At 37.1% G+C, this 14746-nt stretch overlaps 1 protein-coding gene and 1 long non-coding RNA gene across 2 annotated transcripts; both read right to left on the reverse strand.

The window, feature by feature from the left end:
- Window positions 1-3039: 3039 nt before the first annotated feature.
- On the reverse strand, window positions 3040-10990 carry LOC110786974 (uncharacterized). Its single transcript, XR_008918700.1, has 9 exons — window positions 10703-10990; window positions 10073-10152; window positions 8979-9051; window positions 8041-8153; window positions 7301-7398; window positions 6817-6894; window positions 6037-6093; window positions 5712-5880; window positions 3040-3261 (listed from the first exon to the last, which is right to left on the reverse strand). It is a non-coding gene; the product is annotated as an uncharacterized lncRNA (long non-coding RNA).
- Window positions 10991-11846: 856 nt separating this feature from the next.
- LOC110777456 (uncharacterized) lies at window positions 11847-13406 on the reverse strand. Its single transcript, XM_021982065.1, has one exon. It carries the CDS (start codon window positions 13404-13406, stop codon window positions 11847-11849), a length of 1560 nt encoding a protein of 519 aa, XP_021837757.1.
- Between the last annotated feature and the right edge of the window lie 1340 nt (window positions 13407-14746).

Here is a 14746-nt window from a genome sequence, read left to right on the forward strand (position 1 = left end):
AAAATTGTCAAACTATTAACTTGATTGATCTATCATGCCTAATAAGAAAATACCTTGGATAATTGAATTATCATGCTAGGTACCTTAAATCAATCTAAATAAGATAATCACGATCGATTTAGTGTTATGTGTTGCATATTGCTAAAATCAATTCAGAATAGTTTAATAGTTTAACGCATGTCCCTTCAATTATTTATGCTGAGCTAGTAAGGATAACCTGCCTCTGGAGTATTATCGATGAGCACTCCTCTCGGTAGTTACAGTCCCCCGAACTCTCAATCTCTGCCCTGCGGGTGTACGTTGAGCGGTCCCCACACCAGGGATCACAAGGGAACCTATGGCCGTCGTGGTCGAACATAATTGCACTCCCTTTATGTCACGATAACCGGGTTTTGTCAGTTTTTCTCATTGTCGTTGAAAACTGAATGGCGACTCCTATATTACTAGTCGATTGGGTGTAAGCTCACAGGAAATCCAATTACACTTGATCTGACGACGTCACGCCCACGAGGGACGAGGTCACGCATTAGCCTAGTGCTTTTTCGACCCCCTCACAGTGGCGACTCCGCTGGGGACTTTAATGAAATACTCGTGCTCGTAGGTAATCAAAATAGCCGAAGGTTGAAACGATCCTACCCCGCGTTTATTTCCCTATCAAGTTGGGACGACCTGAAAATCAGCATATTAATGTGAATGGACAGAACCGCATAACGAATCTTGGCTCACTTGGCATGTTTCATCTCGGGAGTTGGGAATAAGGATACCCATCGCCATCCGGGGGGTGCATACGCTTCGAATGTTGTCCACTCTGCACTTTCGCTAGTAGTACACCCGTACCAAACCCAATCGCTCGCCCACTAGGTCCCTCTCATTGGTGTATGCCCCCTTGGCTTACATCGTGATTGGCCTTTTGGGACGAAATTCGCTCGTGAATGCACTACCTCGACCGGGGCATGTGTTGGATCGACGATAGAAGCGGTACCAAGCCGGCGCAAATATTACCCATAGAAGCCTATCATAAACTACGTGACATATTATTTTGCTTCATGTTGTAATGTTAGTTGTGTGTAGCGAATTATGTGATTGTGTGTGACAAATAATGCTAGAAAACCAACAACCCTAAAAACTGCCCAAACATTCATAAACACCAATTGGCCAAAGAGTTATACCAAAATACGTGTTCTGTAGCCCCGGGCGATCGCCATAAAAATAAGCTACGCCAAGGACAGCCTGTAACGGATCCCACAACGCTGCACAACGCGTAAAGGACGTTATTAGGCGAGCACGCAAAATTAAGTCGTATATACGAAAAAAGGATACGCGAACAGAATACGAGGACCAGCCAGGGACGTATTTTCAGCGCCCCTGGCTGGGCGCCAATCATTTTCAACGCCCAGAGCTGGGCGCTGAAGTTGCTGCCTGGCCTTTTGGTCAGGCACAACAGCCTCGGTATCCACGCACAAAGTATACGTAGCAACAAAAAAATTCGTAACAAATTTTCTACAAGGACGTATGAAATAAGGCACTCGATTCTAAGAACGACTTATAAAATAAACAACTCCTTGTGTCGTCATTAGGCCTCCTATGACGACAATGCTCGACACCAAGACCGAACATGCTAATTAAAATAACTTTGAATGTCACACGGGCAAGTGTTTCGAAAATCCAAAGAATGACCAAAAGAAGAACAAAAAATGTACCAACAAAAGTGAGAATAGAAAACCAGTAAAAAGAGTCAGAAGTCTAGACTAAGTAATGCTTAACTTTGGGCCTAAACTTTAGCTTGTCTTATGCATAGGGTTGGTTCTGCCCCTTAGCGTCGATCTGAAAATCAAAGGTTAGTGCGTCTCGAAGCTACATCACCAACACAAGGTTTAGTAACTCCAAGCTCCATCCGTCATTCCCCCCTTTCAAGGATCTCCGCTTCCCCAACCTCGATTCGCACCCTCAAACACGTCCATGGAAGAATTACGAGACCAAATGGTCCAAATGACCCAACTTATGAATCAATTGAAAATGGAAAACGAATCCTTAGCAGCTGCGCAAGCCAAAAATGACCTCGATAACGAGAAGAAGATCCAAAAATGGTTCTGCAGCAAACCATGGGGAGCAAGTATTTCTCCCTCGATCCTAAACCTTTTCCCGGCAAACTACCGGAAAAGTTCAGTTCATCTGACTTACCAAAGTTCAAAGCCACAGACAATCCCCGCGATTATCTCTTGACCTTTGTGAATGCCATGAACTTGAAAGGTGTGGACAAGTCCATGTATGTGTCTGCCTTTCCTTTGTCCTTGGAACCTGTGCCACTCAAATGGTACTACCACCAGGACCCTAAGCTCTTCCCCACTTGGGAGGACTTTGTCAATGTCTTCGTCAAGCAATACTCGTCAAACATGGATTTTCAAGTCACCATGCGCGAGTTGGAAGTCCTCTTCCAAAAGAAAAATGAAGGTTTCACGACCTATTTTGCTAGATGGAGAGACCAAGCGGCCCAACTAATCAATAGGCCTCCTGAAACTGAATTGCAAGAATTGGCATAAAATTATAATAATATCTTCCTCCAAAGATTTCAAATCTTTAGGATCAATGACTTTACTATAAATTCACTACAGGAAAAAACATCATAAGTTGCCCTTAAAATAGGCTTATAAGTTGCCAATTATAAGGGCAACATATGGGGGGGTCACTTTTGTGAAATTATCAAAAGTAGCCTTAACAAGGGCAACTTATAATCTTATAAGTTGCCCTTGTTTGCAACAAGGGAAACTTATGTGAAACTTATAAGTTGCCCATGTTGCATACAAGGGCAACATCTAAGATTCACATAAGTTGCTCTTGTTTGAAACAAGGGCAACTTATAAGCTTCACATAAGTTGCTCTTGTCGCAAACAAGGGCAACTTTTGAGTTTTTTTTTTTTTTTTCAAAAAAAAAAAAAAAAAAAACTGCAATATAATTCCTTATATTTTGCAATATAAAATTCTGCATTATAATTTATAGAATACTGTTTCATCAAACATCATCTTGACATTCCTCAAAAATGATATAAATTTCAAATTTCCAATAATATTACCGAATTAATTCAAATGTAATTAATTAAATCGATAAATAACAAAATAATGTAAGAGTCACGGATAACTACAAGTCTGCTCTACTTATTACACTGAGGGTAGTTCACAATCGTTTAAGTAAGTAGCCCACTTGTCTCGAACTTCATTCAACTCCTCTTTGGTAAAGGGCCCCTCCCTTGGAGTTGTGAAAACCTTTAAAAGAACAACGTACATGCAAACCAATAAATTAAATTAAGTTTCATATGCGAAAACAGATATTATATTGGTCGCGAAAACAACTTTCTGAGTGTACTAAGATTCATTTCAAGTTCTTTATGCACATCTAAGGCTCACTTAGCTCGATATAGAACATATTTGGCCTAAAATGGCATTTTCGACCCCAAATATCAACAAATGAACCTAAGTACACTTTCTAAATCTTTTTCATGATTCATATGATTAGTTATATGTTTATAAGACTCATTTCAAGTTCGTTATGCACGCTTATGGGTCATTTGGGTCGATATAGGTCATTTATGGCCAAAAATGGCATTTTCGATCCCAACTACCAATAAACGAACCTATTTCCACATTCTAACCCTTTTTCATGATTCATATGATTAGTTATATGTTTATGAAACTCATTTCAAGTTCGTTATGCAAGCCTAAGGGTCATTTGGGTCAATATGGCCAAAAATGTCATTTTTCGATACCAACTACCAACAAACGAACTTATATCCACATTCTAAACCTTTTTCATGATTTAGATGATTAGTTATATGAGTATAAGACTCATTTCAAGTTCGTTATGCACGCATATGGTTCATTTGGGTCGATATAGGTCATTTGTGACCAAAAATGGCATTTTCGATCCCAACTACCAACAAACAAACTTATACTCAAAATTCTAAACCTTTTTCATGATTTATATGATTAGTTATATGTTTATAAGACTTATTTCAAGTTCGTTAGGCACGCCTATGGGTCATTTGGGTCAATATAGGTCATTTATGGCCACAAATGGCATTTTTTGATCCCAAATACCAACATACGAACCTATTTCCATATTCTAAATGTTTTTCATGATTCATATGATTAGTTATATGATTATAAGACTCACTTCAAGTCCGTTATGCACGCCTATGGCTCATTTGGGTCGATATAGGTCATTTTTGGCCAAAAATGGCATTTTCGATCCCAACTATCAACAAACGAACTTATATTCACATTCTAAACCTTTTTCATGATTTACATGATTAGTTATATGTTTATAAGACTCATTTCTAGTTCGTTAGGCACGCCTATGGGTCATTTGGGTCAATATAGGTCATTTATGGCCATAAATGGCATTTTCCATTCCAAATACCAACATACGAACCTATTTCCATATTCTAAACGTTTTTCATGATTGATATGATTATTTATATGATTATAAGACTCATTTCAAGTTCGTTATGCACGCCTATGGGTCATTTGGGTCGATATAGGTCATTTATGGCCAAAAATGGCATTTTCGATACCAACTACCAACAAACGAACTTATTTCCACATTCTAAACCTTTTTCATGATTCATATGATTAGTTATATGTTTATGAAACTCATTTCAAGTTCGTTATGCACGCCCATGGTTCATTTGGGTCGATATAGGCCATTTTTTTTGGCCCAAAATGGCATTTTCGATCCCAAATATCAACAAATGAACCTAAGGACACTTTCTAAATCTTTTTTATGTTTGATATGCTTAGTTAGAGGTTACTAAGATTCATTTCAAGTTCTTTATGCACATCTAAGGCTCATTTGGGACGATATAGGTCATATTTTCCCAAAATGACATTTTCGATCCCAAATATCAACAAATGAACCTAAGGACACTTTATAAACCTTTTTTATGTTTGATATGCTTAGTTGGAGGTTACTAAGATTCATTTCAAGTTCTTTATGCACATCTAAGGCTCATTTGGCTCGATATAGGTACATATGACCTATAATGACCAAAACGAGCCTTAAATGTGCATAAATTTACCAAGGTAGATGAGAATGAGGATTGGCAACCTAATACTAAGTGAATTAAACATGAAAAACGTCTAGAGTTCCTATTTTGGTTCATTAGTTGAGAGTTGGGAGCGAAAACACCTATTTTAGTGAAAATAAGACATATAACTATCAAACGAGCCTTAAATGTGCATAAATTGACCAAAGTAGATGAGAATGAGGATTGGCAACCTAATACTAAGTATTATAAACATGTATAGGGTTAAGAATTCTTATTTTGGTTCATTAGTTGAGAGTTGGGAGCGAAAACTCCTGTTTTAGTCAAAATATGACATGTAAGGATAACATCTTATCTCCCTCTTCCTAGTCCCTTCTACTTTTTTCTTTCCTTCGAATAAAAAATTTGGCCTCTCATACAAATATACTCATCTTCTCAAGGAATATGCTAACTTATCCTTAGATTTAGGCAAAGCCAATAACAGTGACGGTATAACAATTAGATCTAGCTAGTAACCAATGTGCAAGAAAAAATCTTCAAGTTATACATACACATATTTATGGCTACCACCAATAATCCCCTCCCAAAAGGGGTGAAAAAGAGAGAAAGGAAAGGAGAAAATGAAGGAACATAGCGAAATTCATTGCTAAGAATTGACAAGCAACATAATACCTGGAGCTGATTCTGCTTTATATAATACCAAATCCTCTTGACAGCATCTGACCTACTTAGCGTAGTTTCTCCAGTACCAAGGAACTTCGCAAAGCCTGGGGTATAAGAAAGAAATTACCAGTAGCCTCTCCCTTTTTTTGCTTTGCTTTTGGCTTTGATTTTTCTGTATCTAATTGATTTTATAAACAAAAAAAAAAAAATATGTAAATACAATAGACAATAAGACAGAGATCATTCATCTTCGTGTGCAAGCAATTAACATTGACCAGTACAAGAAATTGCCGGAAAAATTAAGTCTTTATTTAATAGTAGATAAAAGTATCACCTTCGTCTTTCTGACGTTTTTGCTTCTTAACTGGAGGCTTAGATTCGATTGAACGATCTAAAATAAAATGTAAAACATAGGGAAAAAAAGTTATATAAGCAAGTTTGACAGATAGTTTGTTACAGCAAATACCATCACATCCTGAAACATAAATAAACAGCCATTTCATGCACAAACACAGGGAGGGAGAAAATAGTCTTTGAAAGTGCATAAATCTGTAATAGCAGAAAGATCATCATGAACCTTTCTTACATCACAGTCAAATCGTCAATACATATAAAAATTTGACAGGGAAAACTTCCCAGATATCCCTTGATCAAGAGAATTATGCCTCTTGAACAACACCTACTATCAATCATATGGGAAAGGGACAAATCAGTTCACTATCCAAACAAAGGCAGAGCTAAGATAATAATCTCCTGAATTTTAGAACTCTGCTTGAATTATTACCAAAGCACAAATCTTATTTAATAACTAAAATTACAGTACAGAAAAGAAAGTTACACACAACAACAGGTTGAGTTTTTTCAAATGGCCATGATAAAACCCCAAAATTACACGCAAGAACAAGTATTATTGTCTTTAATTCAAGGCTAAAATCACTGAAATCAACAATTCACAAAATCACACAAAACAATTCACTTCCATACGCAATTAAATAATCAAACCCTTTGAATAATATCATAGCATAAAAAGTAATCTTGAGAAGGTATAAGTACAAATCCAGCTCCATAATTGTCTACATCAAATCTAGTTCAAAACTTGAATGCTAGTTCATACTCTGCTTCCAAATCATAGAACTCTTTGAATAATGCCAGCATTGATCATTCTCCCACGAACATCTCCATTGGGATCAGCCTAAACAATCAACAACCACAATTTTCTTATTCACTAAAATAAATGATGAAAAAAAATAGCAAAACCAGTTTCACAAAGTAAAGGCTTTAATCTGACATATTGTGCCGAAACAAGGACACAGGACATTACGTTCTCACTCGAGGTTTTAACAGAATGATCATTTATTCAGGTAAATCAGTTTCTTCCATTGAAATAATTCCTAAGGAGCGAACAAATATCAGTTTCTTCCATGGATAAGAGAACAAATATGCAAAATCACAAACCTAAGGAGCGAGCTAACATATTAACCAAAAGATCCTTAGGAAAGGTTTGGCAAGCTTCTGAAACTTCCAAGCATGTGCAAATAAAATTAAGAATTCAAACAAAAGGGAGAAAAATGGAAACTCAGATGGAGAAAAGAACTTACCTTGGCCTCAACCTAGCAATTTCATACTCAATCTCCTGAGCCTCAGTATCAAGAAAGTACTCAATCATCTCCGAGTCCGTACCAGGAATAACCTGAACCTGAATCCAAAATCCAATCCCAATTCAAAAATTTGAACAAATTAAATTGATCAAAATTGAAAAATGTAGTAGAGTCTATAAAACAAAATAACATTTTAGCAGCTATACTGAGAGAAACCTCTGCACCAGGAAGTATGTGTGAACAAAATTCTACCAGATAAAATTGTTCATGAATCACGAGCCTATGCAATCTGGAATAAAAATAGAACAAGTTTTGATGAACCCGTCACACTTACATTCTCTGCCCCGGTCACATTTATATCATAATGCACAATGGAAATCACGATATCCAACACATATCGACAAATTCACAAAAATCAGGAACTTTTCGTGAATACAACTAGTCCCCCATACCCACCTCTATTCAGAATTGACGATGACTACTGTTTTATGACTGAGTGTATTATGACTTTATGAGTATGAGAATAATTCCGAAAAGGAAATCAAAACGTACCAAAAACTAGCACAATAACTGGCTGATAATAACCAGAATCCCAGATGTAAATACCAAAATGTATGATTACCTAAACAGACTTATTCAACCTCCCTCATTTATATATATGGAAATGTCATTGCAAGTTCAAGCCACCAAGATGGTAGTGCAAGTCGTAATGTAAAGAGGAGAAAGAATAGATATATTACCTAGTGATCCTCCAATTGGTACTTCTGTAGCATATGTTCCTTCTCCCGAACACTCAGCTTTACATGTTTGGTGCCAGGACGTGCTTTATAATGTTGATCATCAAGTCAGTGATCTACAAAGAAAAAGAAATTACAGGTTTAATAGCGTAAGTTGGATTTAGATTAGACTATTTATTGTAAGTTGAGCTATCTGAATCCACCCTTCAACAAGAAGACAGTAGTCTCTTCACACAACCAACTCAATCCACCATTCAACCCCTTCAATGAACATACTACAAGAATGTAGTTGTACATTACAGGAACAAAACTGAAGCTCGGAATCAGGCATACATCAAATCATTCTTATAATTTGGCAGCTCAACTGACAATAAAATAGTCTAACCCTGTTGAAGCCAACTATCATTTAAATCCTATTATATTCCAGAAATTTTAATGTAAGGACAACTGAACAGAGTGATGACGTTGCTGAGTGATTTGAAGAGAAGCTCCAGATATGGATAAAATTATACTGTCCTCAACGTTACATTAAACATCAACTTTACAACCAATGCCTAAAAATCTCCTTTGTCCAACCTTATCCCCGTAGTAACTTAATTACAATACCAAATACTTATGAAGTAATACAGAGTACATTAACCTCAGGCATGCTCGATAGGTGCTAAAAAATGCAAAAAAAATTAATGTATGGAAGAAAGTTTCAGGAGTAAATACTAGTTCCACAAAATCTAGAACAACTGTTGTTGACCTACCCAAACATTCATTTATTTTTCTTTCCTTTTATGAAAGAGACACAGTTAAAGATGTCAAGAGGGCATCATGTAGCACCAATCACTCATAACAGAAAATCACAAAGATAACTATCTCATATGACCTCCAACTCTTATACCTACTAGGGAATGAACGTTAGAATACGAGATAAAGAAGAAAAATCACTGCACCTCCAATCTCCAATGATGGATCTATGGACAATGCAAATTGAGCCTCTATATCATCTTTTGCAATGTTAGCAACCTGCAAAACCATCCAAGCATAATGAGAACTGAGAAGTTGTTAAGTTTATCTTCTGCAAGAAAAAAAACAACCAAGGCTGACAGTATGCATACTCTGGTTTCCCAATTATCAAAAGGGAAAAAGCAAACTCAAAAGAAATTTGGAATTATATGTGAGAGAGGATTGTTCTTGTATGAGTATGAATGTTTACTTTCTTTCCTAGCCTCGAAGAAAAAAATGGAGTGCATAAGATTTTTCTCTTGTTGAGGGCTGATTCTCTTCACCCTAATTTGTTTCTAAGTAGGTCAGAAAATATCATTGTTAGTTCCGGACATTTTTGATAGTTTGGAAGAGCTCAAAATACTTTACATAAGTAAAATTCAGGCGAATTACACACTACAAAGGCTGTTTGGAAGAGCTCAAAGTACTTTACATAACAATGTATGTTTAGTTGCTGTAGTATTTGCACCATGAAATCTTAGATGTGCAGAATATAGGAAGAATGGGCGGTCACACACGTTCAAACTGATTTTCGTGGATTTCTGGTACACTATAGTTATGCTTCCTTTACACGGTAGCTAATTTACAGCAGCAGAATAGTACACGTTCTGGCAGAACTAACAGCAGCCAGCAGGGTTGTATTGATCTCTTGATATGACTAAGAAACTGGCGAGGAAATAGCAACTTAGGACGGCTGATCTGCTTTGTAAAGGAAACCAAATGGTGGATGGACGGAACTTGTTATTTAGTATAGAAACAAAGAAGTGCTAAATCACTAAAAAAAACTGAGTGTAATCTTATCTTATATGTGAATTCAATTGCATCAACAGGCTTAACTCTTAATGGTCTCAGTAATAAATCATAACAGCTAATTTCGTGAATTAACAGTCTACAACACATGAAATGGCAGATTAAAAATATTTCCATCTCCACTTAAAGGCCAATGTTCTTTTGTAAAAATCAATTGTTTTCTCACGCATCAATAAGTAAATATACACTTACAACTCAATTTACATCAAAAAATGCAGAGTTCTTCACATACCTCTGAATTCTTCACTTGGTCAGGAACAGGAGCTTCTGCCAAACTTCAACTTCAACGATAGTAGGAGCGCCCTTCTTTATCTGCGATTCAGCAAATTATTAGTTTCCATCCTCTTTAAGCAATCAATCTAAAACAATTACACCAAATTAAAATTCTAATTATTTATATAGTGCAATCAGTTATAGAATTTTCTCATAATTGAATGTCATCTAAACAACAAAACAGAAAGATAAACAAAAACTGAGAACAATTGGCAGTTTGTCACACTTCCAGGAAGTACACAATCAACAAAGTGGAATGATTATAATCTCCGGTATGAAATTTTGCAATTACCCAAAAAACTAAACCAATTATGGTTAAGAATTAGGCTTTTGCAATTACCCAGAAAACTAAACCAATTCTATGCAATTCAATAATCCCCAGTATGCAATTTTCTCACTAAGATCCGGAGAAGCTGATTTGGGATCAGATGAGAAGCCGATCGTCCGCCCCCACAACATTGACCACTTCCGCACATATACTCTCAACGCCACCAACAACTCCATTGAAACACAAACACGCCCCCCCCCCTCTCAATTCTGACAAATTACTTCATAAACTGTAGAAAATTAAATCCGTAGAGCAACTAACCTATCAATTCCGATGAAATCCGAGTGAAGAACTCAAGAACCAATTGATGTGAAAGCAACAGCTTGATAGGCAGCAACTATGGTGGGTAGTCTATTTTGGTTGTTTTTTTTGATTGAGTTTTCTTGCATAGATTTATGGTGTTCCATGGTAGTGAATCACGTCGCCCTGTCACCGGAGTAATGCGCAGTGGAGACTGAGAAGTGGAGAGAGTATTGGAGGTTGCTCGTTGTTTTTTGGGGAAAGAGTGGTAAAGAGCAGTGTCGTTTTTTTTAGTCCTCACCATAAAGGTTGCGCTTGTATTGGAGGAAAATTTTCATACTTTAATTATTATTTTTTTTAAATATTTTTTTTTCTTAAAGGTTGCACTTGTTTGATAAGGGCAACCTTTGATGAGCAACCTATAAGGATTTTTCCTCTAGTGATTGCATTAAAAAAGAAACAAAGTCTGATAATGGCATGTCGAACATTTTTAGGCAGAATTGAACGAATAGCCACGGGTAACAATTGTTGCATTAGGACATGACAATCATGAGACTTAAGGCCCACAAGCTTCAAGGTTTCCATGTTTACAAGGCTACGAATGTTAAAAGAATACCCCTGTGGCACTTTATCTCCTGCCAAGCTCTCACATAACTCGATTTTCTCTTTCCTAGACAGTGTATACGCAGCAGGAGTTTTCGACCACTCTCCTTCTCAACAACATGGAGTTCTTGTCTGATCCCAAGTGTCTCTAAGTCAGCTCTAGATTTCGGGCCATCTTTAGTCTTCCCAGGGATGTTCAATAATGTACCAATTAGATTATCACACACATTCTTCTCATATTGTATTGATCGAGGCGTAGAGAAGTTCGTCCATAGGTCAAATCGGATATGTAATTATTGGGGTGTTCTTCTGTCGTGCGACCCGGCGGCTTATGTGCGACCTGTGGCCCACGCCTCCTATTTGTTCAGGGCGGGCGGCGTGAACTCTGATTCGATCCGAGTATTCAATCCCGCCGCTGAGGTGCTCAGTTGAATCCGCATCCTGCCCTTCTCCATTTTCTCTAAAGATCGTTTATGATAGCCTGGACACTCTCGGTGCGGGAAGTCCCTAAACCAGATCTAAGGCATTCTGGTATTCCAAAAGCCAAGGCATCTGACCAATACTATGAGCTATGCATCACATCAAGAGAATGTCTCACCAAAAGAAATCTCCAATATGGCAAGCTCCACAATTTTGAACATTTCTTAAACCCTTTCTTAGAAAGAAAATTTCGATGTTTCTTCCCAAATGTGATCTGGATATCTTTTATCTTCTCAAACACCTCTACACCAGACATGATCTTTTGACACTCTCCAAATTCTTGTTTCCCATTGAAGGCCTTTTTCATGTAACGATAGTGATGATCACATGGCAGAAATACACGATGACTATCAAACACATGCTTCCCTGATCCGTTCAACCAATGTCCCGGAAATTGCTCCATACATAAGGGGCATGCTGCTTTCCCTTTCACTGTATACCCAGAAAAATTACCATATGCCGGAAAATCTTGAATAGTGCAGAACAACATTGCTTTCAAATTTAATTTCTCATTTCGATATGCATCAAACACTTCTACACCTGTTTCCCAAAGCATCTTCAAATCGTCGATCAGAGGAGCCAAATACACGTCGATGTCATTACCAGGCTGTCTTGGACCAGAAATTAGCAATGATAACATCATATACCTTATTTTCATGCAAAGTGTGGGAGATAAGTTGTAGGTAATCAAAACAAAAGACCAAGTACTATAAGTGCTACTCAAGGAGCCAAATGGATTGAACCCATCAATAGACAAAGCAAGGCGTAGATTACGCTTTTCTTTGGAAAACTCGGGGAATTTCCCATCAATAAACCTCCATTGTGGTGAGCCGACTTCTCGACTGTCAAAATGCCATGTCAACTTCACGGCATCTTCCGCATTAGTAAATAGCCTTTTAAACCTCGGTATTATTGGAAAATACCATAATATCTTAGCAGGGACTCGTCCTTCCTCTTTCTTGTACCTCGAGGCATTACAAACCGAGAAACTCTCTAATGACTCATTTTGATTTCTATACAACATGCAATCGTTAGGGCAAGCATGAATTTTCTCATAAGGTAAACCCATAAGGCTTAATGTCTTTTTTGCCTTATATGTACGACTTGGAAGGACATTATCATGTAGAAGCATATCTTTGAACACTTCCAGTATCAAATTAAAGTCTATATCAGTCAAACCCTGGCTTGCCTTCACATTATACAACCTTATTATAGCAGACAACCTTGTATACTTAGTGCAACCTTCATAGAAAGGCTTTTCGGAGTTATTTAGCAAGCTCTTAAATGTGAAAGGGTCTTCATCAAAAGATTCCTCAACTTGATGAAGCATTTCCTCTAAGCTATCTCCCTCATTCGTATTATGACCTTCACAAACATTAGCCTCAGAGTTACCGACCGTTGTTTCGTCCCTGCATTTGCCGTGCCAAATCCAACATGTATATGTTTTATCAAATTCCCATTTAGATAAATGATTAAGAATTTCTCCGGGTCTCTTATGCAAGAAATTATGGCACATGATACAAGGACAACGTAGCTTGGAGCGGCCTCCACCATTCTTAACAGCAAACTTAATGAATTCCCTTAAACCTGCTTGATATTCTAGGTCACTCGGATTTTTTGTTGAAATCCAACTTCGATCCATTTCTATTTTCTACACACCAACCATTGGAAATGAAAACATATTGTATAGTATAGTCACGTATGTTAAACTTTCACTAATATACACTTATTGTACCGTACTAGGTCAACAGAAATTTTAAAAGTAATTTTGCACATAAATTAACACAAACAACTAATAAGAAACAATCTGTAAAACTATAAAAGCTATTAAAAAAATAATCTAGAAACTTGAATATAATTTTTTTAGCAGACTAGACTAGACAACTTACAGTAAGGTACCCAGGGAAGCCAACAGAAGGAATCTGAGATTGAATTTCCAAGCACATACAGTTTCGAATGACAAAAATGGAGAAAAAGAAAGATGTTACCCCCATTCAACACTCTGCCAGGTGTACAGGGTAATGTGTACTCCTACTTGCACATCTATCCCTATCCATACAAAAATGTTTTAATCTGTGATTTTCTCTAATTCCTCAAAGATGGTTAAATTATTTCATCATTAGTAGAAAAAAATACAGTAGCACTCTAAACCAACCAGAGAGAAGAAAGCAACCAAAACCTAAAGATATCATGCTCTACGTTCCCAGACTATTGGACTCGACGTTCGTCTCAGACTATTGGATTGTGTTCCCTGGTTCGATACTTGATACTCAGAAATAAGAAAACTTGACACTTAAATAAAAACATGAACACCAAAGATAGAAGGTCAGAAGCTGTGCCTTGACACTTAAACTACAAAATAAGAAAACCTAAATAAAAATTGAGTCCGTAGACTCTGTACTGGGCGCACACCATGTGAAGGAAATAATGCCCTTGGTCCAAGTATGCATATAATATTAAAGTCTAATAAATGCGGTTCAGTATTAATTAACAAGTTAATAATTCAGTGAGATCAAGTGAGCTGAATGCCTAGCTAGAGGCCGCTTCAGTTCAAGTGGAATTAATGATATTAATCCACAGCTTACTCTTGACTGAACCCCTAGGGTCACACAAATAGTCAAAGGCAAGAAATGAATACTCCGGAAACGATGATATTGCCGGAAACAGAAATATGGATCGTATCGGAAATATAAATATTATCCAAGTCGTAGATGTTGCCGGAAACGGAAACATGGTACGTATCGGAAAATATTATCGGAAATGGAAATATTGCCGGAATTGGAAATATTACCGGAAACGGAAATATTGTCAGAATCGGAAATATTATCGGAATCGGAAAATAATTCCGGAAACGGAAATATTAAATATTTGTTCGAAACGGAAATTAATTCCGGAATCGAAAATATTAAATATTGTTCGTATCGGAAATGAATTCCGGAATCGGGAATTTAATTGGAAGCGCGTCGTACGAATTAGCATCGG

This window comes from Spinacia oleracea, chromosome 4 (assembly GCF_020520425.1).
Source record: "Spinacia oleracea cultivar Varoflay chromosome 4, BTI_SOV_V1, whole genome shotgun sequence".
NCBI classification, from domain to species: Eukaryota; Viridiplantae; Streptophyta; class Magnoliopsida; order Caryophyllales; family Amaranthaceae; genus Spinacia; species Spinacia oleracea.

Coding starts and splice junctions, on each gene's coding strand:
- LOC110777456 (XM_021982065.1), bottom strand. CDS start 13,406: ATGGATCGAAGTTGGATTTCAACAAAAAATCCGAGTGACCTAGAATAT.